Source organism: Camelus bactrianus, chromosome 31, assembly GCF_048773025.1.
Source record: "Camelus bactrianus isolate YW-2024 breed Bactrian camel chromosome 31, ASM4877302v1, whole genome shotgun sequence".
NCBI lineage: Eukaryota > Metazoa > Chordata > Mammalia > Artiodactyla > Camelidae > Camelus > Camelus bactrianus.
Window position 1 is genome coordinate 13451096 of NC_133569.1, and position 27832 is coordinate 13478927.

A 27832-nucleotide genomic window follows, 5' to 3' on the forward strand; every position below is an offset into this window, starting at 1 on the left:
ATAATAAACCCCATTCCATGTGAACATATTTTATGAAAAATAACTGAATTTACCCTCCCAAAAAAAAAGTCTAATAAGAGTGGACTTATCCTGGATTTTTACCAGTTCCTGTAACACCTGGCTTACAGAACACAGCCGGGTTCTGCATTCAGTCTGTGCCCGCACGAAGTATATGAAGAAAACCTGGCTTCGCACAGACACGGAACTGGGAAGAGGGGGTGGAAGGTAACTGTGGCTATCCTTCCACACCACACCAAAACACAAGCGGGCGCGTCTTCAACGTAGTCACCGTGTAGACTCTGAATCCTGCAGAAGACCTTTCACTCCCCTGTTGTCTGTCGGTCTTGCCCTTGGACGGGTCCCCTACCTTACGTGATGTTGTAGCACCGTGTGTTGGTCAGCTAGAAAATACCGGTTTCCTGAGCAGTGCAGATTGTGCAAGTATCAACAGTTTCCTAGTACAATAGCAATAGCAAAGCCCCATTTGTTCATAGTGTCATCAGTCTCATCAGAAATATCTTTAACCCCTGGGATGCTGTCATAATTCTGAGATTCTGAGTTTTGCTGGAAAGCTCAAGTTTTATCATCAGCAACAAAGGACGTCAGTTGCTTTCCTTGAAGTGTCAGACTCCCGTCATTTGTGTTTTGAGAAAATGCTGAACAGCCAAGTCTGGATGCCCGTGGTTCCTCCATGGGTCCTTTCGGGTACCGACGGCGTTTATGAGGAACTTGGCAACTTCACGTGGGACTCAGTGGCACAGTGCTCTTCCTCGAGACAACAGTTGTACTTGGTGGGCGCGGAAGTCCTTTGTGCACACCTCCCTCCTGTCTCACGGAAGACTACAAAGCGTGTCCTCAAGGGCGAGATTTCATACGAGTAGCACGTCTTCATCAAGGAAGACTTCCTCCTCCATCCAGGCCGTTTGGTGGGCGTGGCACCGGCTTTACGTCGAGTGCGGGAGGGTGAGGAGCACCGTGGCCACGAGGACCTTTTGGTGCCATCACCTTGATCTCTGCTAAGGTGCCAGCAGTTTTATCCACCTTTGCTTTCCCACAGTCAGATTAGAGGTCAACACAATGAAAACATAATGAGGTCTTAGTATTTTCATGAAAAGTTAATTCTGACCTAACCAAACTCCTGAAGGTGTCTTGGGACCCCCACGGATCTGTGGATCCTGCTTTGAGAACCACTGTTACAGATTTTAGAATAAACTAGATGAATAATAAAAATCATAATGAGACTCTTCCAAAAAAAATTGTCATCTTCAGTCTTCCAGTTTGAGCCTCGACAAATGCAGCATCATTTTATAAAGTTCAGGGAGCTCTCTTCTACCTGATTCATTGATCATTTCACTCGATTCTATGGTTAGCAAAGATTTACATAATTAAATGCTTACTTAATCCAAAATTTAATTGAACTGTGTTTTAATTATCTGATAAATAAGAACTTGATTTTATATTATCAAAGTGCTAGAACATCTGTAAAAGAGTGGATGACCTGAAAGTATGAGGTGCTATCTCTAGACTAATTACTTACGGATAAAGTAATAGGAAAAAAAAAAGAAGACCAGCTTTAATATTCCTGGGACAGAAATGTTTTTAAATGTGTGATCAGCCAGCCTCCAAATTTGGAGTATTTCCCCCTCGTCAAAATAATTTAAATGATTCAGAAAAAAACTCATGGGACAAAATAGGGATTCAGACCCTGAGAGTCAAAGTTCAAGAATTTCTTAGTTGGATATTTTATTATGTCAATACTTTGTATTGATCGCTTTGGGAGTTTCAGGAATTCACAGCACAAGGCACAAAAGTTACCTGTATTTTCTAAATTCTAGAGATAGGCCTAGGGTAGCTACCAACACATCATATAAATGAGCCATAAAATGTGGTCAGTGGCATTAACGTGATGAGAACATCTGAGCAGACGCTATTCAGGTGACCCAAGTTGGCTTCTGCACCGCCTGCTCATTGGCTGGGCACACCTGTAAACTCGTTCATGCAACACCTTCCCCTTAGGCAAGTTACCAGATTAAAAAATGGTATTTTATTAGTGGCAGTGTTTATATAGACAAAATAATTAAGTTTCAAAGTTAAAGTATGTCTTAGGACCAAATTTTTAGGAAGTTTGAGGAAATGTCCTAAGTTTGAGGAAAATACAGCAACTTGAGGGCATACTTTGATATTCTCACCCCCACTTCCATTTAAAAAAGCAGTCTTCTGTATCATTGCTGAGTAGCAGAAGGCACTTATTATTTCTATTCTAAGGATTGCAGAACTTTGAGCAGATAAACAATGGAATCAGAAGAATTCACTCAAAGCCGACGTAACCAGGACATGAGTACAAAGCCAACCCTGTGAGACGATTGAATTAAGCCTTATTTTCCTCATCAGTGTCCTTTATAAAGTATAATGTGTGGGTTGCACACCTTTGGTGTTGATTCTGTGTCTCTGTCCTGATAGGGTGCGAGTTCACTCCTCACAGTCCGCTCTGACCCTTAGTTTCCTCATCCATAAAAAGAGGAAGCAGTCAGTGTTTTTAGCTCGTTTCAGCTGCAGAATCTGCAAAATCCTTTTTTCCAGTGGTTTCCTAGATAACAGCTCTGTGCCTTGGTTCTCACATCTGTGTGAAATCCCTGGGCTCCTCAGTCCACTTTGGAAACCACTCAACTAGGTGTCCACCAAGGTCTTTTCCATTATTTTTATAATTTTTTTTTTCTTAATGGAGGTATGGGGGATTGAACCCAGGACCTCATGCATACTAAGCATGCACTCTGCCACTGAGCTGTCCCCTCCCTTCGTTTCTATTTTAAAAGTAGTTCTTCCTGTGTTTCTATAATCTCCCCTGAGGCTTCCACGTGTTTCTCTAGATGCAAAGCCGAGCAGAACCAGCCAGCCAGCAGCTGGTGTCCAGCTGTCATCACTGTAGCTCTGCAGAGTTTTGGTGCTGCCTCCTTCTGACCCCCGGAGCCCCTGAGCCCCTGCCAGGTGTGACGGCTCTTCCTGGGGAGTCACGGGAGACGCAGTGTCCGTGCAGAGGCAGGTGCTGCTGTGATCCCAGCAGTGCAGCCGTGTACTTGGTGGGGGGCAGAACTCGCACCCCATGTCCAGCCCGCGTCACTGCCTGCCCTGGCAGGGAGAACCTCAGCCTGGTGGCCAGGACTCCAGGCCCACCATTCTCTGGTTTCCCCAGAAGCAGGAAGGGGACCAGGATAGATTAACTGGGAGACAGTCAGCTGTTCTGTCGCCAAGCCCATCCCCACTAGTGTCCCCAGGATGCGGCCCTGTTAGGAGGGCCGCCTCTCGTGAACCTTGGTGTATGCGCTTCTGGGGGTGGAGGGAACCCACTTTGCCACCAAGACCAGGACCTGAGTCCCCAACCCCCCTTCCAGCGGCGACTACTGTTTGCTGCATGTCTGTTGTGTTCTTTGCCCACACGTAACATATACGTGTATCCATGGGTTTCAGAGCATAAGATACTTGTTTTGTGTCCTAAAAGCTTGTTGCTCCCTTCCCTCCCTCGTGTGGCTCCCACGCCTGCATCCTCTACCCCGGGATGGGGGGGAGGGGGTAGCACACTGACACCTGTGGACGGTGAGTCCCCACCAGCAGTGGCGCGGATGACGTGGGCACTGGCTTCTGTGCCCCGCTCCCCTGAAGCCTGGGGTGGCCTGGTCTTCCCTCCGCACCCCAACTCTTGGTTTGGCCGCCTCCATCACTGTCCTCCGGGGCCAGTGCTTTGCTTTCGTCTAACTCCTCACATGATCCAGATAGACTGCCGGTCGGGAACCAGGGCCTGAGATCCCACTGTCGGAACCGCCCGGCAGCTTTTAGAGGGGATGAAGGGGACACATCAGGAGCCGTGCTCGTACTCTGGTCAGTGTTTCACAGACTCAGAATTCTAGAGCCAAGGGGGGCCCGAGAGGTCGCTTGATACTATTCCTTCATTTCGCGGACAAGGAACCAGAAGTCCCAAGAGCAGGTGCCTCTCCGGGATGACCTGGCCGCAGGAGGCATCCCCGTGTCCCAGGCTTTTTCACCGCTCGCGGCAAAGACCAGGAAAGTCTGCCCGTCGGAGAGAGCAGTCATCTCAGTGTCGTATCTGTCGTATCATTTATGAAACATCTTTACGGGAATAAAATTCTCAACTTAGGAGCAAAAGGGGTATGTTGTCCATTCCAAAGAGACTCTTTCAGTGTCGTCGCTTAACGTCCCAGCTCTTGGCAGCCAGGGCCTCTGCATAAGTCTAGGTTGGAGGAAGCCGTCCTGGGGAGAGCAGGGAGGCTGGTGGAAAGGAGCCGTCTGCAGTGTGAGAGTTAGAGCATCGCCCTGCACCCACCTGTGGACGACACAAGTTTCAGGTCACATTTCTCTGCTCTGCACGTGTTCGCAGATGACACAGAAATGTCCCGAGTGCGGATTCTGAGTCACAGACATTTTAGGGAGCAGGCAGGTTAACAGACACTGGGTCCAGGCGTAATAAAGAGCCCTGCCCTGGGTCTGTGTGTCTGGGTATGGGGCGCAGGTTAGCCACAGACATATTAGTATATGGTTGATGGACAGCGTGCCCAGGGCCCCATTACGGTTAATGCAAATCTTAGTAACTGTAATGGTGATTCTAATGGACCAAATATTTTTACCTGTTAATTTATGCCGAAAAGAAAATCTGATAATGGCTTTTAGAAATGTCAAGACCAAAAAGCACAGAATGTTAAGTTTTTCCAAATTACAGAAATAAACTGGCCTCGTTGTGATTAAACGCACCCCTGTCCTTCACCTTTCTTTTCTCCTTCCCCACATCCTTCCCCCCACTGGCCTCACCCCGCACCTCCTTCACCGTCTCACTGCTGCAGGGGCCTTGGGGAGGAAGCGGGGCTCATGCCAAGACGGGCTCGCAGAGGCCGCTGCGGTGAGCGCAGAGGCAAGGAAACCCAGGCGGTGTCCTGCACAGCTTGGAGTGTTTATTAGGTTTAGTGCTGAAATGGTCTCAGTTGATGAGTGGACCTAATCTGGATTGCTGACACCCTGGTGACCCTGTGAATGTGGCCGTCCCTTGCTCTCGGGCCCCAGCCCAGCACTTACCTAAGTGGTTAGATGCTGTATCGAATCTGTTGCATTTCCCAGTAACTAGCTGAGACTTCCATCAGGAACACTTACTAATTTTAGATTCGATCTGCCCTCCTCCTCGAGAGAAGTGATTTAAATTCTTCCCAGGAGCACATCAAGGGAGAGCGCCCTGCCCGGTTCTCACTTCAGCGCTCATCTCGTGGACGCTCACAACGCCATCTCGCGGACCAGGGCCTGGGTCAGCCGGTGTCACGCGGGAAGAGGCATGGGTAACTTCTGAGGAGCAGCAGATGCAGGCGGGATGCTGAGAGGCTTCATGTCCTGGTGGGACCCACGAAAACTCCAGCTGCTGTCCTCGGCTGGCTGTGCGGCAAGTTGTTTACAGAAGTCCTGTGAAAAAGAGAGCAAGGTGGCACAAATGTGTGCATATTTCTAGAACCTGAAATACAAAACGCGAATAAAACGTCCTCTGAAGTGTTAGCCACTGGTTCTCAGAACTCTGCAGAGGTGCAGAGAGCTGTTCTTGGCAGTGCGTGAGGATATGGATAATTACATGGAGAAATCTTTAAAATTAAGGTGGGAATACTTTGGAGGTAAATACAAACTTCTTCCCTCTAAACTGCAATGGCCTCCCTGATAGCACTCGGTGCTCCCTGGAAGAAGGACGTCACAGATTGGCATCCGCTTCAGAAAATGAGACTTTATCCAAGGGGTTCAATTAAATTGCTCTTCTGAGGTCTTGAGTTTGGCAGCTTGGGGGGAAAAATGCCTTGTGTGTGTGTGTGTGTGTGTGACAAGTGTTTTGTGAATAAAAATTTTAGGGAGAAGATGGTTTCTGCACTGCGCTATCCTAGGAGATGAGGACCCTGCAGAAATGACTTCCTTCTTTCATGAAAGCTTTAGTACTAAAGGTCAGCAGTGGGGCCGGGGCCCTGGCAGTAACCGGGCAGCAGACCCCAGCAGGTGCGGTCTGCATTGCCGAGGCCCGTCCGAGGGGCTCACGGTGCGGAACTGAGCGTCATTCGTGCGTTGAATCAACACAGCTCTTTACTGATGGCCGCTAATGGTATGTAGAGGAATTTAAAGGTCAGGCCTTTTTTTAACCCCTGATTAACATAATTGAACGTATTTCAGTTGCCTCCGAGTGTCTGGAGTTCTTTTTTTTAAACTGCTTGGGAATACCTAGGATTGGTTTTCTGAGGCTCTCAGTGGATTTTGAAGAAGTAGAACTTTTCTACCACTTGAAATCCTTTATTTCTAAGATGGTGATAATTAAACATACTTAGCCATCCTGGAAACACTGTACTGGAGCATGGAAGCACTATTTGCTATTTGAGTTTATAAACCTCCAGAAGTTGGCAGCTGGCCCTCACAGAGGCCTTCTTCCCCGCCAGCTCTCACACCCGCGTGGGCTGGCCTTTCCCCTCGGGCAGCGTGTGTGCCCGGGAACCACAGGCCTCGGCTGCTGGGCCAGTGGGGCGGGGTGGGGGCTCCTGGAGGGCTCTGTGATTAGATGGCATTCGACTGCAGGACCAGCCAGTGTCAGGAGGGCAGAGGTGGCAGCAGTGACACACAGAGGCCCCTTCAGTGTAATTTGCCAGTTTGTCAGATAGCCTACGATTGAATCAAAATGCAAATGGGTATAAATAGTTGTGCTTTTCTAGAAATGCACCCTCGCTGCTCAGAAGAGATGCGTTCTAGCCAAGCCACCACAGAGTGAGCGCGGAGCTTGGTCCCATTCCGTGGGGGACGTGGGATGCTAGCTCACAGAGGCCTTCCTGGGGTGGTCTGAGTAAGAAACGAGGGACCAGGGCAGACCTCTCGCCCAGGGGTTCAGTGCTCACCAAGCTTCCAAGGGGTGTTCTGGCCACTTGCGTTGTCTCAAGTAGCAGTTATATCTTTAAACATCCTGAAAGAGGAAAGTTCATCTGTGTAAGACAAAATTTAAGAGAAGAAAACGAAAATCACCTCCCAGCCGGGCAGGGTTTCGGTGTGATCGGTGCGAGCTGGCAGCCCCGTCCTCGCCACTGGTCATTTCAGGACGGACTCCAGTGGAGCAGCCACGTCTAGGGCTTGGTGGCCTCTCCTCGTGCGTGGTGGCGTCTTCATGACCCTGGGGCCCGTTCTCCCCGTCCACCACACCCCAGTCCCTGCCACCCTGGCAGCTCCCCCCACACAGACCAGACTCATTTTGCCCTTTTCCTTTTCTCTTTCTTTTCTCTATGTCTGCAAGTCTCCCCTGAGCGGGGCCCATCCACAGACCTGCTAGAAACCCAGGAGCTTGGTGCTCACCAAGCTTCCAAGGGGTGTTCTGGCCACTTGCGTTGTCTCAAGTAGCAGTTATATCTTTAAACATCCTGAAAGAGGAAAGTAAACAAACTTTCCTGAGGAGAAAAGGTAACAAACTGAGTCACCTCACTTGTAATCCCACCGGCATTCCGTCCTTGGGTTCCTTCACAGAGTTTAATGAACAAAAATGTTTCCCGGAATTGTGGTCTGGGACTTCCAGGCATCTGTCTGCTTCAGGGCGAGCTTGAACGCACCCCACAGTTCTTACCTTAGAATTCCTCCCGCCTCTGAGCGTCACCTTTTTGATCATGAACTTTTGGTGACTCAGTAGCCTCGGGAGGGTTTGATCTTATGGAAAATTCCAGTGAAGCAGAGACGTAAGAGAGGTCAAGAGAATTCAGTTAATACAGGGGCAGTGGGGGACTCCTTTAATGATTTCTAGAAGCAGTATTACCGAATTCCTCCTCCACAATATTTATCAAGCATTTATCAGTTATGTTACATACTACACCAGCAACCTGGCTTCTTACTGCCTTCAGGAAGATAAATCGCTAAACATACTTACTATGTTCTCACCGGCCCCAGAAATGGCCTGTTCTGTGAATGAATAAACGCTGACTGTTGGACATCATGTAGTTCTTTCCCACATCCACATTCGAAGTTTCACAGTTGAGAGAGTCTTCAGAACGTGATCCAGTACGTGGCCTCACTTTGCCTGCAGGAACATTAGTATCAGGCAGCATTTGAGACTTTCCGTAAGTAAATGTTAAACAGCCGATACTGGAGAGTCCCTCCACATCTGACAGCGCTCTGCTGGGAAATGATTTGCTCCCTCCAGCCTGCAGTTACCACGCTGCCGCCATGAGCTTGTACCTTCCCTCCAGTCATTACCAGGGTCAAAGGTCTGCATTTGGAAATACAAGTCGTCCGTGTGGCCAAGGTGATTTCCTTGTTGAAATCTGGGCACACGGAGAAGGCGTAATCACTCAGTAAGTGGTGGAACAGGGACTAGGAGATGACTCAGTAAACAATTTCCGGAATGTTTGCAAAGTGTGATTTCCAAATGCGTGTTGAACTTAAATTCCCATCGTGGTCTCCACACAACTGTTACGCTGACTTGTGTTTTGGTGAGACGCCACTGGTCTCCACTAACAGCCTCCAGGAACACAGCCCCAAGACTCAGCGCTGCGTTTACCACCAGGAGGCTCCCCAGAAGAAACCCCATCTGGTCTCCGTGCCAGGAATATTGTACCTTTTCCAAACAACTGTTTTGGTAAACACAGTCCTGACCAGGCTTCCCTGCTACAAAATTCAAGCCAAGCTGAAGTAGGGGTGGGGTGGGGTGGGGCACGGGCCACCCTGCTGCCCACCTCAGGCGGGGCCACCCCAGGTGGATTCTTTGTGAGCCGCAGCCAGGACTGTGCACAGAGCCTTGGGCCCCTTGGTGTGCACCTTTAAAACCTCATTTTTGATTCTTCCTTTGTTTCCTCATTCTTTCTTTATCCATCTCTTCCTCCTCCTGTTGTAAAGGTTTGCGGTACTCTTGTGTTCTGTGTATCTTCGTAAGCTGCTCAGAGTCCTTCGTGGACTAAGTGGAGGGGGAGTAAGTTCCAGGCGCACACCTGTGTTGGGTCGGGCCCCTAGCATCGTTACGTGCAGGCTGAAGCTCCCAGAGCCTTACTCCTGGTAGTGGTGCTTGTTTTAGCTCAGGTGTACTGGTGTTTAGGCTGGTGCTTCTGTGAAGTCCAAGTGTGCATGTAAGCTCATCTGTGAGACGAGGGTCCACTGCGAAAGTCCTCCTTCCCCTGGGAGTTTTGGGGAGATGTGCAAGAACACACGTCCAGTACGAGGGTTCCCGGCCAGACTTTTCCTCTGAATTGTGGTTTGACGTTTCAGATCATTAAGTGGACACATCTGTCTGAGGATGTGTTTTCCTTTTCAAAAAAAAAAAAAAAGACACTTGAAGACAGCTATTCAGCTCAGCATCCTTAGTTTTCCCAAACACAGTTAGCCCTCTGAGCCCTGGAGTCAGGCAGAAATCAGTCGATCCAGCAACCCCGCTCCTGGGCATATATCTGGGGTAAACTCTAATTCAAAAAGAGACATGCACCCCAGTGTTCATAGCAGCACTATATACAACAGCCAAGACATGGAAACAACCTAAATGTCCATTGACAGATGACTGGATAAAGAAGCTGTGGTATATTTCTACAATGGAATACTACTCAGTCATAAAAAAGAATAAAATAATGCCATTTGCAGCAACATGAATGGACCTGGAGAATGTCATTCTAAGTGAAGTAAGTCAGAAAGAGAAAGAAAAATACCATATGATCTTATATGTGGAATCTAAAAAAGAAAAAGAGGACACTCATGAACTCATCTGCAAAACAGAAACAGACTCACAGACAATGTAAACAATCTTATGGTTACTAGGGGAAAGGGGGTTGGAAAGAATAAATTTGGGAGTTTGAGATTTGCAAATATTAACCACTATATATAAAAATAGATTTAAAAAAATTCTATATAGCACAGGGAACTATATTTAGTATCTCGTAATAACCTTTAATAAAAAAGAATATGAAAACAAACATGTATATATTTATGCTTGACTGGGACACTATGCTGTATAACAGAAATTGACACATTGTAACTGACTATACTTCAATAAAAAAATTAATTAAAATTAAAAAAAACTAGCTGGGGCAGAGAAAATGGAAGGAAATTGTTAACAGGCATTTCATTTTGGGCTTTGAAATCTATTTTTGGCTTTTTAAGTTACAGAAAAGTCACTACAAAAATTCTTCTTTCCCATTTTTTCTTCTGACACACTCACCGGGCCCACACAGCTACCATGGAAATATTCTGTGAGATTACTATAACAAAAACCCTGCAGCTTGAGTCGCTGCAAGCCAGTAATCCGGATGGGAGGGCTTGTGGCCAGAGCGGTCCTGTGATAATGCTGGAGCACGATGTCCTGGATGTCAGAGAGACTTTAAGCTTTCTTGGAAAATAAAGTGCCAGAAAGCAGAAATGACTCAAAAGTCTGCAGCAAAACCCATCCGTTTAAATGTGGAGTTGTGTTTCCCTTGGCTCTCCTTCCTCTAGGAACTTATTACAAATTCTATGCCAGTAAAGTGAGAGAAATGATGCAGAACAGGGCTCTGCCCTCAACACCGGGGTGTGCTTTCAGCCCTGTCTTCAGGTCCAGGCTCTGCGCGCTCCACCCAGTGGCTTCCTCTCCCAACGGGAGATCAGAAAAGCTGCCAGAGAGCTAAACTTTCTCCTGAGCCTGCATCCGGGCTGATGGGAGCAAATGAAAGCTTGTGATTAAAGGTGACCTGGCTCACGTGGGCTCAAAGTCTCCTGGGCCAGCACCCATGAGCCTGGGGTGCAGACTCCTCTCTGTGCTCCAAGGGAACCCCTTCCCTCTCCTGCAGCATCCAGGCCAGGAGGGTCATGTGTCCTTGAGGTGTTGGCGGTGGTCCTGGCCTGTCCCATCCATCTCTGCTGCCTACTCCTGGCCAAGTGAGGTGCCCCTGGCCCCAAGGTGCACTGACCTGTCTCACCGGCTGCCCTCAGGACTGAGCGTCCCTCCACACACCTGCCCCGCTGTGGGCACTCGTCTCCGCTTTGGCTCACTGGCACCAGGGATCCTCTGAGCCCCCAGGGCCAGTCCTTGGCTTAAGCCTCCCACCTTGTAGCCTCACCGCACGTCCCTCATCTTACCCCTTCCAGCATGACTCCTGGCAGCCCTGGATCTTAACTCTGCTGCTGACAGCCGGTGGGAACTTGTAGGCTCTCTGGCTCCATCTGGAGCCAAGGAGACGGCAGAGAAGAGGTGGGAGGGAGACGGTCATCGCTCTCCCTGCGTGAACACACTTCACCATCGCTCCTGCTCTGTGCTGCAGCCTCCCCACCGGGCGTCTCCCCTGAAGCCCCTCCTTCCACCCGCTTTCACTGTGTCCTGTCCTCTTCTTCTTTCCTCCAGATTTTCCACCTCTCCCCACGGGAAGAGCGCCTGCCTCCCCTGTCCTTCCCTCCCCCACCTGCCATATGGACCTACTTATTCTTGAAAGTACCTCAAAATAGGAGGCCTGTGGGATGGACACTACTGAGGGGAGAAAACACATCTAGAGACATTTCAAAAATATCCCCAATTCAGTAAACATTAATGGAGCAGCGACTCCATGTCAGATGGTGGCGAGCAGAACAGATGAGGGTCCTGCCCTTAATGAGCTTACAGTCCTGAGCATCTTGCAGGGACAATTCCCAGGCAAGGGCATAGAGATTTATGCATAAACCACTGTGAGTTTATTTTTGTGTATGGTGTGTGGGAGTGTTCTGACTTCATTGATTCACATGCGGTTGTCCAGCTTTCCCAACATCACTTGTTAGGCAATCATGTACCTTTGAGCCTCAGTCCTCTCATCTGTAAAATGGGGCATTAACTGTACTAACCGCATAGTGATGTTGGGAGGTTAACTATGTTAACAGAAATGAAGCACATGGGATAGTGCCTGGCGCATTATAGGCATCTGCTGGGATTTGCTATTATCCTGCAAATGCCCACCTTTGTAACTTTTCCTCTTCAGTTCTTTTCATATTTTAATTATATTTCCCAAAGATATGGACCCTCCATTTATTCATTTTTTTTATTGGAATCATATGCATGCAATTCATTGTTGTGTTTTTATGTTTTCCTCCCCACTCCCTCCCCACTTCTTTGGTCCCAGTACCTTTTAAAATCATCCTTCTGGTCTCATCCTCACCTCATGGCTCCAGGATACCTTCCTGACCACCTGTGTTGAGGCTAAGTGAGGTCCACCTGTCACATGCACCGTGGTTTCCCCGCTGACACACCCAGAGGAAGCGCACACATCTTGCCTACCCTGCAGGACCGTGGGCTTCATGAGGGCGGAGACCATGTCTGTCTTCCTCGCTGCTGGAGCTCCAGTGCCTAGCTCCGAACACAGCCAGTGCTTAATACTCACTTAACAAGAAAGTGCAGATGTAAGAAATAAGATTACAAGGATTCCATCTTCAGTCTGCCTTTCTGTAAAAACCACCTCTAAGAACATGGACAGTTCAGAAGAATTTTGAAAGGAAAATATATTACACCTGGAGAAGTTGTTTGCATCTGTGTTGGACCAGGTCCTCTTTTAGATAATGGTACCATTACAGATGCTGGTATAAGTCATCAAGCTGCTAATGTGAATTACTGCTTTTATAGTTTTAAATTTAATCTTGGGGAAAGGCTTATTTACTACTTCATGAAAAGCTTTGGGATTAAAAAAAAATCTTCCCCTTCCACTTATGAAGGAGAAGGTAATAGGCTCCATATGCTGGTTCTGAAAACTAACTCCTGCAGAAAAAAACGTGGGTCTCAACTTGTTCTCATTAGTCTGCCTTGTTCTTCCTATCTTGCTCTTTTCCTGTAACCAAACGGAAACTAGTATGTGTGCGCGTGTACATACACACACATACATATATACACACATGTCTGTATATGCATTACATACATACAACTGTACCTTAGTATCCACGGGGACAGGTTCCAGAACCCCTAAGGACACCAAAAACCCATGGATACTTGAGTCCTTTATATAAAATGACGTGGTATCTACATATAACCTGTGCACATCCTCCCAAATACTTTAAATCATCTCTAGATTATTTATCATCCCTACTACGATGTAAATGCTATGTAAATAGTTGCCATGTCAAATTCAAGGTTTGCTTTTTGGAATTTTTTTCCCAATATTTTTGATGCAGAACCCAAAGATACAGAGGGCTGACTCTGTGTGTGTGTGTGTGTTTGTGTGTGTGTGTGTGTGTGTGTGTGTGTGTGAGAGAGAGAGAGAGAGAGAGAGAGTGTATCATGGTTCTGTGAAGTTCACTGAGCCTTCCCTGGTTCTCTGAGTCTTTATCAGGCCTCGTTTTGGGTTTCCTTCCAATTTGAAAAAGACTGCTGGCAACTTTATTCCTGCAACAGTTGTTTCAAGTAATCTTGTGTAAAACAGTTAAAGACCCTTCTTCAGCCAATCTAGGAATTCTAAACACTATGAGAACTTTGTTTATTCATTCGGCAGTTAATTTTGGAACGCCTGCCATGTGCCGCAGTTCAGCCCATCTGATTTTTTTTATCTGAATGTTTTAGCCATATTGGAAGAGGACAGCTTTCCAACACAGTTCTACATTGGTTTATTCACAGCAAGTGAAATAAGTCCCTTGCACCAGAAGCTTGAGTTCTAAAACGGAAAATAAACTGAGTTCAAAGTCATGGAAATCAAACCTTAATGTCACCCCCAGCTGAGACACATAAATTCACCTCTTAGTCCTCTTTGTCCCAAGCAGTGCTGGTTGGTGAGGAAGTAGCCCAAGTAGCAGTCACTTCATCTCACAGCAGCTTCCATCTTCTACCTTGGGTTTCTGTTAAACTGTAAAATGTGGTATTTCATTCACTTACCTTCGTTAAGTCAGTAATGTTTAATCCAATCAGAAAGCAGTCATAGGAAGTCTGGAACCCAGCACTGTAGATTACCTCCAAATAAACATGATGAAATGTTCCTTTTGCAGGTGCAAGTATTGGCATTACGATGAAAACCTGCTGACGGCCAGCGTCGTCATTGTGTTCCATAACGAGGGGTGGTCCACCCTCATGAGAACAGTCCACAGCGTAATTAAAAGGACTCCAAGGAAATACTTGGCGGAAATCGTGTTAATTGATGATTTCAGTAACAAAGGTAATGGCTGTAGAATTGACATTTTGCCTGTAAGTTAATTGTGAACAATTGCAAAAATGTGATTTCAAAATAGCCTGTAGAAATTAATCATTAGCTTCTGTTGCTAGCACCTGCTACCAGGTTGGCACCGTGCCAAGCACCGTTTGTGACTGACTTTGTTCAGTTCTGACAGTGATCCTTGTGACGGGTATTGCTCATCTTCATTTTGCACTTAAGGCTGAGAGATGTTAATAACTTGCCAGTGATCATAGAGGTAGTCATTAACAGTTTTGTCCAAATCTAGAGAATCGTAAGTCAGTGTATTTATCCACAGCCTTATACCATACCAATTTGGGGGGCCTCGGATTTTATAAAAATGTAATCATGGAGGTAATTTATTGAACGACTGAAAAAAACGCAATGTAATGCCACCCAGCGCTCCATCCACAGTTGTCAAGCTGAAGTCTATACACCTGTTTGATAGCTTGTAGTTTGCATTTGAATGATGATACAAATATTGAATTTGACCAGAATCCGTGGATTATTTTTATTTATAATAGAAAGTGTCTACTAAAGCTTATTTTGTTCTGTATTTGATTTAGGATATTGAATAGAAGGAAACTGTTTTATTTTTTACTCCTTTTAAGGAGTGAGCTCTAAAAGCATTTGAGGGGCATTGGTTAGTCTTGGTTCAACTTGGCAAGAGAGCGATTGAGCACTGATTTTCCAGATAAGTGGTTTTTTTTAAGTTAACTCTTTTTCTTCATATAGATCCATTATTATAAGCTGAATATATCTTCTTAATGGCATAAGTATCAAAGGATAGATAATGCTAGAGCTCAGGCCCAAATCAGCTTGCAACTGTGCTGCTGAGACCCAGGTCTGGATGGTCATGTGTTCCTCTTTGCTTGTCACAAAACTTAACTGAAACCTTTGAAAATTGACCAGAGAGCTCAGACTCCTCAATGACAATAGGATATTTGCTTTTTGGCAAATGAGTTTTACAGAGAATTTCTGTGCACAAGCAGTGATGCCAGTGAGAATAATGTCAGAAAAGAAGTCAAAACATGGGCGGCATGAAGATACTGTTCAAAGTGGCTTTACAGAAGCTTCCTCCAAGGCTTACTTTAGAACTCGCCCAGTCTGTTACGTCTGCTGGTTTTGCAAGGGCACTGCCAGAACCTTGGTCTTGTACAGACACATTAGTGTGGAGAAGAAATAGAAATGTGGCCTGCTTCCTTTCCAGTCCTCTTTGTACAACTAATCACTTCTTTTTCAACTAATCATTTTTAATTACAGCAGAGAATGTGTAACTTTCAAATTTTCAGTCCTATCAAATGCCTTTAACGCAGACATCTCAGGTGTAATTTTCTACAACAGGAAAATTTTCATTAAGAATACTACTCCTGTCTCAAGATAAATATTTGAGAATATGTTTTCAAGTGATATTGTTGGTACCGACAGTGTTTTAGATTTAGCAAAACTTAAATCTACAAAAATAACTTGGAGGAATCTCACGTCTATGGTTGTACTGATTTTTAAGAACTCCCATGTTATCAATATAGGTAAAAGCTTAGTAAAGCCTTGGGAAAAAAAAAATGAAGATACACCAGAAGAGGTATGCCATTCTAAGATCTTGCTTTCTTGTTTGGCTTAAGAAAAGAACAAAATTTGGGGCTTAAGTTTTTTGTCCATTTTACTTTAATTTTTTTGTGATCAGTGCTTCTCTTGTTACAAATCTCTAATAGTCACACAGTCTCTTGTAGCATATTTTAAAAGCAGTTACAGAGATCCTGGGTTCAATCCCCACTACCTCCATTTAAAAAATTTAAAATTAAAATTAAATGCAACTACATGCAGGGTCTGCTTAGCTTATAGCGTGTGGAGTCGTTGGTTGGGGCTACCCCGGACAGAAGCACAGAAGGTCTTTAATTACTCTTTCCAGTTTCAAAACAACGGTGACATTTGTCAGTCCTATCCTAAGTAAAATTTACATAGCTTTGGGTAAATCTGACTTGAGTGAAAACTTGGGTTGTTTTCTTTCCCCAGTATACTCAGTAGTTAAAACTTTGAGTTATAATTTTTCTTTTAAAGGCAAAATACTGAACTAAATAATATAAAGCCTCACCAAAGAGCTGGCTGCTGAGATCCCTTGGGTTTCTGGAAGTTGCAGTACCCTCAAGACTCAAAGGTCTGGGGCCTCTGGACAGTGTACACTCCTGCCCACCTGAGCATCAGGCAGAGAGCTGCAGGACCCGCATCCTCCGTGCAAGACTCAGGGATGGAGGCTGGGGGAGCACTTCCGCTCACAAATGTAGCGTCATTTCCTCCGGCCTCTCATTGGCCACAGCAAGTCACGTGGCCCAGGTTGCGGTCGCGGGCGGGGGAGGATAATCATCCCCGGAGCAGAGATGGTCAAGGTCCCGGACAGTGGCCTGTCCACTGCAGTGAGACCCCTCCCCTCTGCAGCCCAAGTCATCTTAACCAAGAATCTAAATTTGAAGAGCAGGCCATCAACTCGTTTCTGGCCGTAACAATTTAGGTTTATTTGTATTATGTATCCAAAAAATACCTAATGTAATTCCGAAGGGGCTTTAAAAAAAAAAAATTAGGATTGTACTGAGCTTTAAAAAAAAACAAAAAAAGTTACATTGAAGGGAAAATTACCAAGACTTCCTGGGGAGAGTTTGTAATTCAGCATGAGAATTTTATTTATAATTCTCAATAAAACTGGACGCCAAAATCGAGAAAGGAAATTTTTTTCTTCTCAATTTTGGATTCCCACATGTGGGCGTGTGTGAGTGTGTTGCTAATTATAAGCTCCTTAAAAATGAGTCAGATATTAAGTGTACCGCCTGATCTGCCCATTTAACCACCAGCTCATCATTAAATACATCTATTTTTTTTTAATTTGTTTTTGTATTCATGGGCCAAAATTTTGAACAACTTAAAAATAATTTTTGTGTCTTCAAGAAAGGATCCAGGAATTAGCTGTGGCTGTGATGAGCCAATTTTATGGGCTCATAGTGATACAAACAAAACTGTTCTGTTGCAGCTGGGAAGCCAAGATGGAAACTTTGGCAAATATATCTTGTCTTGATAACACAAAATTTCCTCTGTCAAATTGCAAATATTATATATTTACATATATATTATTTATTATGTGTAAATGTTATGTGTATTTATTATACATGTGTAAATATTTATAAATATGTACAGATACAGGTACACATACACACACACACTAGATGCTTAAAATACAGAAAAATGGGACCTTTTATTGTTATTTTCTAACTTGATGGGAACTGTATTGATCATCACACCAACACTACACCCTTCAACACTGATTGTAATGGGAAGAGGGTTCAGAAACAAATGTTAACCTGTCCCTTGTGTGGATTCCAGTGAAGTCCTGTACTGTTATGTGTGGGCAGGACGTCTTCAGAAATACTGAACCGTTGCCTCCACCGAAAGCAAACAAACTCTTGCGCCCAAAAGCTTCTAGATATGATATTTGAATGTGATTTTTTTTAAGTTTCATGTCAGTTGGCATTTCTTAGTCCTCATTTATTTCATGTTTAGAGAGATGTTTGATAATTCTGAGGCCATGTAATTCTCTGTAGGCATATTATGCTCAAAATTTAGCTGGAATAATACACTTCACCTTACTTCCCTGTCGACTGCATTCAGCCTGGTCTGTGTGAATGATCGACTGCCCAAAGCACCTGTGCCTGTCCTTGTTTCTTGAGAAAAGTACTAGTTTAACTGGTTTATAGACATAAATACAATTCGTAATGTTGATTGAGTTGTTTTATTCATAGAACACTTAAAAGGAAAACTCGATGAATATATTAAGCTGTGGAATGGCCTAGTAAAGGTGTTTCGAAACGAGAGAAGAGAAGGTTTAATTCAGGCTCGAAGCATCGGTGCCCAGAAGGCTAAACTTGGACAGGTAGGAAACGTTTGATACCTATAATATATGTCACCATTTTGGGTTTGGTCACCAGAGGATCAGATGCATTTTTAAGTACCCTTTGGGTTTTTAATGTTTTTCCTCATTGAAGTGAAAATGCTGGCTTAAACAGATAGCTTATATATTGAAGTTGGCTCGACGCCAGTGTGCACAGATGTCTCATCTTAACTCGCGTGTGATGTGTGATGCGCCGTGTGTGAGGAGTGCTCTTTCACTCTGCCTCTTTTTTCTTTAAGGTTTTAATATACCTTGATGCCCACTGTGAGGTGGCAGCTAACTGGTACGCACCACTCGTAGCCCCCATATCTAAGGACAGGTAACATTGCCCTGCTTTTTTTTTTTTTTTTTTTTTTTACTTTCCTGGTGGAAAAGTAAACCTCATCCTAGAAGGACAAATCATATTCTCATTCTTCTGATTCCCGTCCCATTCAGTGCATCAGGCTGTGTTTTGAGTGTTACCTTCCAGCTAGTTGTCATTCCGGGTGTAGCTGGTCAGGTGCTTGGGGCCAGTTCACATGCGGGCAGTTAGGCATTTGGGGCAACCCCAGGGGTCTCACCCAGAATCCCGTGTGGTTGGGTTTCTGAAGAGACTTCCTCTAGCTCCAGAAGCTTTCTCTAAGAGTGATAGTAACTGCTCCCTCCCTACTGTGGTAATAATCTAAAGACTTGAAGGAGCATACTTTGAAAGTAAGCCTATTGCTTCTTTTATGCCCTTTTAAATGATTGTTTTACATAATAAGGACTAGGTGTTACTTGCGTCAAGGCTTTAGGTTCCCACCAGACCTTTAAAGTGAAGTAGGCAGCTGTCCTATGGAAACGTGTGACCACCATTCTAGTTACAGAAAAGTTAGCATCCGTCTCTGAGGTCCCAAAGCCTTCCCTGCATGTAGTCCAGAATTCTGACTGCTTCAGAATCTAGGAAATTTAAGACGTGTTCCTGTGGCAGTGGCGTGAGTCAGAGGAAGAGCTTTGGAGGATTCAGTCAACAGAGGATTTACCATAAATGGTTTTCACGTGCTGTCTGATTTAATCCTCACAGCAGCTCTGCAAGACAGCTGTAATTAGCTCCATTGTACTGGAGGGGATGCTGAGGCTTAGAGAAATTAATTAATTTGCCCCAAATCAGATAACCGGTAAACTGTCCAACTCAGATCTCTCTGGGACACTTACCACTGTACTACTTAGAAATCTGAGAATCACGAGAAGTGAAGAAAGATAACCAGCCTTCACCTCTGCAGGTGACAACTGGCAGTCCTGGGTGGTGAAGGGCAGTTTTCTGCAGGGTCCTGTGTCTCCCCACTGGGACCCTCCCCTGGCCCCCGGGGGGCCCACAGTCTGGAGGGAATAAAGCACCCTCTGTATTCTAAGCCCTGTAGATTTCCCCCTTCTCCATGGTTTCTAAACATCTAAAAAGCACCTTGACGTGGCTATAAAAAACGCATTTTTCTTCCTGAGAAAATGAGCATTGGAACAAGCTGGGCCCTGATTATCTTTGAAGAGCTGGCTCTGAACCTGATCAGTCACGTGGACCTGGCATTCTCTCCAAGCCCAAAGGATACGTATTTTGTGCTCCAAATACTCAGGCCACTATTTAAGTTCTTCAGCGGGGTTGCGGATTTTTTTTCTTTTTTTAAAAAAGCAGGAATACAATACAGGACTTCTTTTTTTTTTTTGCAGTAAAAGCTAGGGTGTTTTGGCCATAAAAGGAGTAGGAAAAGAAAGTGAAGTCCATGTACAGAAACCAGTTTTCATGATAACTGCCTCCACAGAGGTAGACGGCGGCGGAGGGTTGGGAGCATCGCCGAGAGTGGGGCTGGTTCCCTCTCCCCACCACACATTTTTAATGGAGGGAAAGTAACAGGCAGGGAAAGCTGGCAGATAATGCAGAACTCCCAAGAGCACATTACCTCCAGGACCGAAGTGAAAATGAGGAAACACTGTTAAGTTCGAAGACATGCTCCTTGTCCCTGACAGTTGCCTGTCAGCCAAGGGAGTCTCCTCTGTCCTTCCCTTAGGAAGACGGCCCCTTTGATGTTCGAAGGCGCCACTCCTGTTTCCCACTGGATATTAAAGTCCCCTAGTGGGGAGGGAGGGGAATACCCACAATAAAAAGAGATCATGTAGTTAGGCATGTTGGACTGGTGAGTGTTGGGTTCCTAAATGCTTTTCCGTTTTCTGTAAATGTTTCAGAACTACGTGTACTGTGCCTCTAATAGATTACATAGATGGCAATGATTATTCCATTGAACCGCAGCAAGGTGGGGACGAAGATGGTTTTGCCAGAGGGGCCTGGGACTGGAGTTTACTCTGGAAACGTATTCCTCTAAGCCACAAGGAAAAGGCCAAAAGAAAGCATAAAACTGAACCTTATCGGTAAAGACTGCGACTTCATTTTCTTCTGCGGAATGTTTATCTAAGTCCTTGTTTTCTTTTTTTTCCTCCCCTGTGTCCTCATGTAAACACGTGGGTCCACACATGCCTTCCCATTTCATCTTTGCTGCCACCACCAACCCCACCCAGAACCATTTGCACTGTGCCGATTATCGATGTCATAAATGGCAACACATATGAAATTGTGCCCCAAGGGGGTGGTGACGAAGATGGGTATGCCCGAGGAGTGTGGGATTGGAGCATGCTCTGGAAACGGGTGCCTCTGACCCCTCGAGAGAAGAGAATGAGAAAGACAAAAACTGAACCATATCGGTAATCACTAAATCACTTACATGTTTTTTTCTTCTCTCCGGTTGCTGCTAACCTATTAACCTCTTGCAGAGCTAAAAAAAAAAATTCTTCTTAAAACTGTAGATGCTGACTCAGATTCTGAAAGGGTTTCTTTCTTGGCGCTATTTCAGACGTTTAAATTCACAGTTGCTGCTTTGTGGTTGCTTTTTCCTTAGAAACAAGCTCCACTTGGAGGGGGGGATGTTATGTAGCGTTAGTTCCAAATTCAAGTGAAAAAGAAAAAAAAAAAATCTTTGTCATCCTGTCCTAGTAGACTAGATGTGAAATTGTGTTCTTTTGACAGTAATGTCAATCTGTAAGTTTAAGATGCATTAAATTACTTACAATCCAAGTTTTATATCCACTCTGATACCTGGGGGGTAGTGTTAACAATGAAAGGCAGTAGCAAGAGGGATTTTTTTCCTCCTTTTGTTTTACATGCTAACTCTTAAATACTAATTTTGCACCAGTTAAATCTGATGGAAACAGTCCATGACTCTGGGAAATGTTAGATGGAATCCTCTCTTACTTTATTCTCAGGAGAGCACTTGAGTAAAAGAAAACTTTATTCCAAAATCAGCCTTTCTCCCTTCTTGTGACTTCATCAAATAGAACAATTTATGCTATTCTCTGCTTTTTGGTCTTTTCACTGGAGCTTTTTACTGTCTTTCAGAAGAGTGGCCCCAACTAAAAAGTCTGCTTAAATGTTAGGGTAGGCGTCTCAATGTGTCTGACTTTATTTTTCTGATCTTATGGTTCTGCTTTTGGTCTCTCTCCTTGTTACGCTACTGATAATGTTTGAACTGAGTTTGGGGAAGGTGTCTCCAATGTCCTGCAAAAAGTTGGTGGGATTTGGGCATGTCGTGATACCAAGATACTGAAATGGCAAACATAAGGAAATTATACAACTTTCAGCTTTATTTGACACTTTCCAAATTCCTCTTTGAAATCCTTTTTCAAAAATTGTCCAGGAGCCAACCGCTTACCCGCTTAACCTGACTTGCGAATAATTCTGGGAGGTAAAAATAAGGGGTGATGATGACAGTTATATTTCTGCCAATTCCATGGGCTAGTGAAGAGAATTTTTTTTAAGTGCTAGAAAAATTTAAGGAAAGTTTCCCTTAAAATAACTCACTGGTTTTCGTGTTAAGATACATTTTCAAATATATACTAAGCGGGAATATGTTTAAAGATCAAAAAGACGTAGCTATTGTAGAAGAATGTTAAGTGACAATTGAATAAATGTGGTGTGAAAATACAACCAAAAGTGTGATGCTGCTGCTTAGTGCAAGGCAGCACACAGGAAGGAAAGCGTTGTAAGAGAGTGGCTTTCCCCTGACGTGATTTCCTTTTAATACTGAAAATACCACTTGATTCATTATTTATTTAATACTTAATAAGTGCTTACAATGTGCCAGGCCCAGTTTTCTGGGGGTGAATTTTAAAAAGGCATGTTGCCTCGTGGCACTTACAGTGCACTGGGTGAGGCAGAAATTAAACTCTTAACTACACGAACAACCCTGGAGCTGCAGGTGTGATGCATGGGGTGATGAAAAGCCACATGGTCCGTGCAGCCCGCAGTGCCTTCGAGGCCAAGCCCTGTGTGGGAGGAAGAGGGACATTTCAGGAAGGGACAGCGGACATGAGGGCCCTGGGACAGAGGGGAGTTGGGCGTGTTCCAGCCGTGAAGCCCTGGACCCACGGAGCCAGCCGTGCCCGGGAGAGGAGAAGTCTGGCATCCCGTGGGTCCCTCTTGAGCCCATGACCAGGCTCAGACTGGGCAGAGGAGAGCGGAGGACCAGTCAGGGGTTAGTGTGCTTGGTCTCAGATGACTGCAGTGTCGCTGGGAAGAAGTAAATTCCGGATATATGTTCAAGGTAGTGTCAGCAGGCATTGGTGATAGATTGAACATTAGATGTGATGATGAAGGTGAGAATCAGATGCAGTGATAATTGATTGTTCCCGGGGACCAGGGGAAACAGGATGAGGATTATTCCCCGTGGCTTCTCCTCACGATGGGAGTGGCTTGTCCCTAAAAAGTACCCAACTCAAGATCCCACTGAAGAAGCCCCACAGAGGAGGGAGGGGTTTAGCTCAGTGGTGGAGTGCATGCTCAGCATGCATGAGGTCCTGAGTTCAATCCCCAGCGCCTCCATTTAAATAAGTAAATGAATACATAAATAAATAAATAACCCTAATCCTCCCCTCAAGAAAAGAAGCCCACAGCCACCCTTTGGCATCCCCACCCCTGACACAGTAAATGGCTATGTCTGATTCTCCTGTGTCACTTCTGCGCTACATTTGCAAACTCTGAATGAACCGTGGCTGTTCTCCTGTGATTTACACCCGTATTTGGCAAACCCCTGAGCTATAAAATTAAAAAATGAGAGACTGCTTCCATGGCGTATGGTTTTGCTCATCCCAGAATGACTCATAAATCACTGGGGGAGTGGTTAGCAGACCACAGCTGCCCGGCTCAGTATTTGTAGGAGTGAAAGAGGAAATTCTATTTTAACTTAACTCTACAGGCTTAATTTTGAGTTCAGCAAAGGAACCCGGGCGCCCTCTAATGGCGAGATGATGGAATGCTCTAATTTGTAATGAACTGTAATGTGATTTCTGTCAAAAATTATAGTAAATTTTTTAAGGAATTATGAACAGATAGTTTTGTGAAGGCTTTATAATTTCTTAATGTTTGGCCATCAGTTTCATCTCTCCTGTGCATTATTTAGACTGTTGTCTGTTGGTGAAGTGGTGTCGGGGGCTTGTCTTTAAAAGTCATCGCCGTGTTTCTTTTCCTTAGGTCCCCGGCCATGGCTGGAGGATTATTTGCCATTGAACGAGACTTCTTCTTTGAACTGGGTCTGTATGATCCAGGTCTCCAGATTTGGGGTGGGGAAAACTTCGAGATCTCATACAAGGTAACATTCCCTTTAAACAAGGGCAGTTTCCTGAGCAGTTACTGACTCTTGTGACTTTCAGATGAGGCTGGTTTCTTTGAGGGGAAAAAAAAAACTGCTTGATGCATTTCTCTAAAGTACAGGGAATGACCAACACAAATATTTGCCCTTTGGGGAAACATAAGGCAAAATGCAAGCTCCAGACTTACTACATATGTACATGGCTCAGCTAAAAGATTGAGGCCAGCAAGCTTCAGAAATAAGACTCCTACCCACGCCCCCCCGCCGCCCCCAAAGGCTTTCTTTACTTTTGTTATAGGCGCCTTAGGAGGACCTGCATGTGTAGGGGTCCCATTTGACCACCCACTGATAAAGCTACCCTTCACCACTGCAGGACAGGGTGATTCAGGACAGAGCAGATCCCAGCAGTGACTGGGCATCCTCAGACTGGCCCTGGAGCGGCCTTCCTGCCCCCTCCCGCCCACTTCCCAAAATAAAGAAAGAGTTGAACGGATACTTGTTACCTCTTGTCTTAAGTGTCCAGTGCTCGGCACAGTGAGGGGCAGAGGAGGAGTCACTCGGTCCTGGCTGTCGAGGAGCTTACAGTCAGTAAGAGATTAGAATTATGCTTAAATCCGGAGTAGGGTCAGAAGGTAGCAGGACGCTGACTGGTGTGATTAAGAAGCAGCATCCCGCTGGAGGCAGAGTTGGGGGAGAACAGGAAGACGGGCATGGGGCCAACAAGCAGAGCCGAGGGGGAGGGGGCACGTCTAAGCAGGTAGAGTGGGGCAGGGCACGAAGGTGGGGACAGAGATGGGGGCGTGAAGACAGTTAATGAGATGGGGAGGGGCCGACAGCATGAGTGAGACAGACACCCAAGAAGACGAAGCGGGCAGGACGTTAGGACCACAGCGAAGAGACCCCTTAATGCTGAGCTGCAGGTTTACTGACTTCGACAGGCAGTGGGAACCGTCCGAGATCCTAAGGAAGGGGAGGACCCGCCCAGAGCCGCCCTCCAGCTCACACAGTCTCCTGCTGTAAATACGAGGGGCGCTGAGTAGAGGGAAAGCAGAGGGCAAGAAGCCAGTTCGGAGGTTATTACGACAGTCGCCCGGGTGGGAGACGTGTAGGCAGCGGGAGCGACGAACAGCGTCAGGAATGAGGAGCCCGCGTGCCTGGAGGTCAGGCTGGGGAGTGTCGCGGGGGCTGCAGGTGCTCGGAGGAGCCCGGGTGCCCGCGTGCCTTACTGCATTCCCTCGAGGCCTCTTGGTTCTTATGTGAGTTTGAAAAACAAGGGAATTATCTTAGAACCTGTTAAGTTCATGAATTCCCCGTAGACACTGTATCTAATTTAGACTTTGACGTTTACAAGGCAGACTTGGCATTTGAGACAGCTGCCATGTCTTCTTCCCTGTAGATCTGGCAGTGTGGGGGCAAATTACTGTTCGTGCCCTGTTCCCGCGTCGGACACATCTACCGCCTCGAGGGCTGGCAGGGGAACCCTCCGCCCATCTACGTAGGGTCGTCTCCTACTCTGAAGGTGAGTCTCCTGGTCAGAGGGGGAGGAGGCAGGGGACCTGACACGGAGGTGCCGCGGGCAGAGGTGGTCACGTGAATGACTGCTCGCCGACTGGGGTGCAGCTTCTCAGCAACCAGGCTGGTTCTCACCTTGAGCTGAGGCTGGACTTATTCATGAAACATCTTACTGTTTTTTAAGATTATTCCTTGTGTCCCATTGTGATTAGAATTCCTGTATTGAATGTTCTCCGTGAAGACATCTCAAATAAATTTTAAAAACCTAACACTGTTTGGGAAAGTAGTTGAAAGGGACACGCCAGCTTCTCTTATTCACACGAGTAAAATACTGTTTTATTTGATTTTTACAAGTAAAGGATTATAATAGGAGTTTGTGTTGTAAACAAAATCAGATTTTTTGAACTGTGCTTGAAAAGGATGAGTATCTTTTGTCCCTCAAACCAGGGACAAAGCAGGAAAGCTTCACCCAGAGGCCCCGCTGACGGCAGGACAAAGGCCTCTCTCCCTGATGGAGCAATTTAGAAGGCTTTTGGGTTGGGCAACTTTCGTAGACTCTTGCAAGCAGCTCGCTGTGGTGCCCTGCATTTTCCTGGAGCCCTCAACCAAGTCAAAAGCAGAAGGAAGTCTATTTTTGGCTGCAGATGCAACTGGGGGCAATTCCCCAAAGGGGAATAAATAACAGAAACAGAGACTAGGCTTTGAGGACCAGCACTGCCCTCTAACCAGCCAGATTACTGTAGATATGGCCAAATGGAGCCCCCGCTACAGTGGGACGGGATTAAAGCATCCACGCTGAGGCAGAGGTGGCGCCAGGTTAACCCCAGGCCCACCTGCACCGCAGGAAGGGAGCTTGCCCTTGGGATCAGACCCACAATCAGGAGGAAGGATGCAGAGGCAGGCTGGTTTGGGAAGGCCTGTGCTGCGAGGAGCAGGGAAAGAGAGGTGCGAGGGAAACACTTATCCCCTCTGAAGGTAACCGTGGGCGCCGTCAGGCCCCAGTAAACAGCACAGTGAGCTCAGCCCTCATCAGCCCGGGGGGGCCGCACGGGGGGCCCCTCTGTCCTCCATTGACGAGCGTCCGCTCCAGCCTCCGGGGCTGTTCATCCATCCGTGGTCCTCTGAGCTGCGGGCCTCTGCGGCCAGCTGTCTCCCAGACCCCTCTGCGCAGGTGACCCTCAGATGTTTCAGACTCAGGGTCATTGGAGCTGGTGTTAAACTTTTCTTCAGAAGCGGATCCTTTTCCCGTGTCCCCTGTGCCCACGAGTGAGACTCATACACGCCTCTTGGGTCCAGTCCTCTCCACGCCCAGCATGGGCTCTCCCTTGGGTGCTCACTGCCCCCCCAACCCCTGCTCTCTGCCCTCAGGTCCGACCCCCTCTGCCCACCTCCACACACCTGGGTTATTCCTAAAAACAGAATCTGATGTCTGCCATCTTCTTAGGCCCCTGGGACGGCTGTCAGCTAGGGGACCAAATGCAAAGTCCTTAAAAAAGAGCAGCATTACTGACAGCTGACACTGCGTGAGGGCTTAGTGTGTGCACATTTAAATGCTTTACATAGACTAACTTCTCAATTATCCTCAAGGGAGGAAACCGAGGCAGGCTTTCTCCACGCGCCCTGCGTTCCTGTTGTGGTCATGAACTTCTCTCCGGTCTCCAGGTGCACCGTGACTTGCTGTGTATCTGCGTAGCTCTCTGTCCCGAGTGCCCCTCACTGACCACGCCTTCAGGACTGAGCTACCCCGCCCCTCCGGCGCCCCCTCCATCCCAGATAATTAAGTGCTCCATCTTTTTGTTGCTGCAGCCTCATGCGTGTGCACTTAACTCGTGTTCATTGGTACCTAGAAGACATGGACTGAGTGTAACCTCGGATGGATGTGTGAGAATTCAGGACATTTAGCAAGAATACTGTGTGCTCCCTTAGGACACCGCTGCTGAAAACGTTTTTGAGCCCACGGGCTCTCGCAGCCACATGCCTGTGGTGGTGCGCTCACCCTTTGATAGCTGTAGCCTAGGAAAAACCGACTCTGAACACTGGGTGTTCCTCCTCCTGGTGTAAACTGGTCAGCGACCATGGCCTTTTTTGGTAAATGGAAGCTGTGGCGGAACCCGGCCGTGGCCACTTGCCTGCGTGTGATCTGGGGCCGCTTCTCACCGCAGCAGCCACCAGGCCACGACGGCCGTGCCCCGGGCCCCGGAGGGAGCCTGCCCTGGGCGGGGCTGTCCCGGGCCCACCGCGGGCCCTCACACCTGCACACACTCGTTCACTCGAGCATCAGAAGTTAGATCTTTGTCCCGTACCCGCGTCAGCCGATTGGTGGTTCTTCAGTGGCTTTTCAAAGTGCACCAGGTGGGGGGAGACGCCTAGGTAGCCCTGGGCCGCAGTGAAGTGGCCTCTCACAGCCGTGACAAGGCCAGCGTGCCCGCCCGCAGAAACGTGTCTCATTAAGCAGAGCTGTGTCCTCCTGGCGGCGTCTGACGTGGGGCTTCCCGCAAGCGCGCCGGCAGCCGGGGACCAGAGGAGGCCCCGCGCCAGCCAGGACCCTCTATGTGAGCAGGACGGGCGTGTCGGCTCGCAGGGCGCGGTCTTCCGCGTGGCACACTGGATTCTGTGTCCAGCACTCT

At 46.6% G+C, this 27832-nt stretch overlaps 1 protein-coding gene and 1 long non-coding RNA gene across 5 annotated transcripts in view; one reads left to right on the plus strand and one right to left on the minus strand.

The window, feature by feature from the left end:
• GALNT7 (polypeptide N-acetylgalactosaminyltransferase 7) overlaps window positions 1–27832 on the plus strand; it is a 94614-nt gene that overhangs the window by 58080 nt on the left and 8702 nt on the right. The window contains exons 3-8 of one of the 2 annotated variants that reach the window (XM_074355744.1): window positions 13933–14099; window positions 17900–18030; window positions 18288–18367; window positions 20242–20424; window positions 23576–23693; window positions 25090–25212. In XM_074355744.1, the coding sequence (XP_074211845.1) occupies window positions 13933–14099; window positions 17900–18030; window positions 18288–18367; window positions 20242–20424; window positions 23576–23693; window positions 25090–25212 (802 nt within the window). Of the gene's footprint in view, window positions 1–13932; window positions 14100–17899; window positions 18031–18287; window positions 18368–20241; window positions 20425–20571; window positions 20755–23575; window positions 23694–25089; window positions 25213–27832 lie in introns of both variants that reach the window. The other variant, XM_074355745.1, reaches the window with a different exon arrangement.
• Window positions 1719–13976, minus strand: LOC123613719 (uncharacterized). Of its 3 annotated transcripts, none has more exons than XR_012503497.1 (5): window positions 13685–13970; window positions 7919–9287; window positions 6909–7421; window positions 5080–5454; window positions 1719–4336 (listed from the first exon to the last, which is right to left on the minus strand). It is a non-coding gene; the product is annotated as an uncharacterized LOC123613719 (long non-coding RNA). The 3 variants fall into 3 exon arrangements; XR_006721128.2 differs by having other exon boundaries at window positions 7357–7421; window positions 13685–13961; XR_012503496.1 differs by having other exon boundaries at window positions 6909–9287; window positions 13685–13976.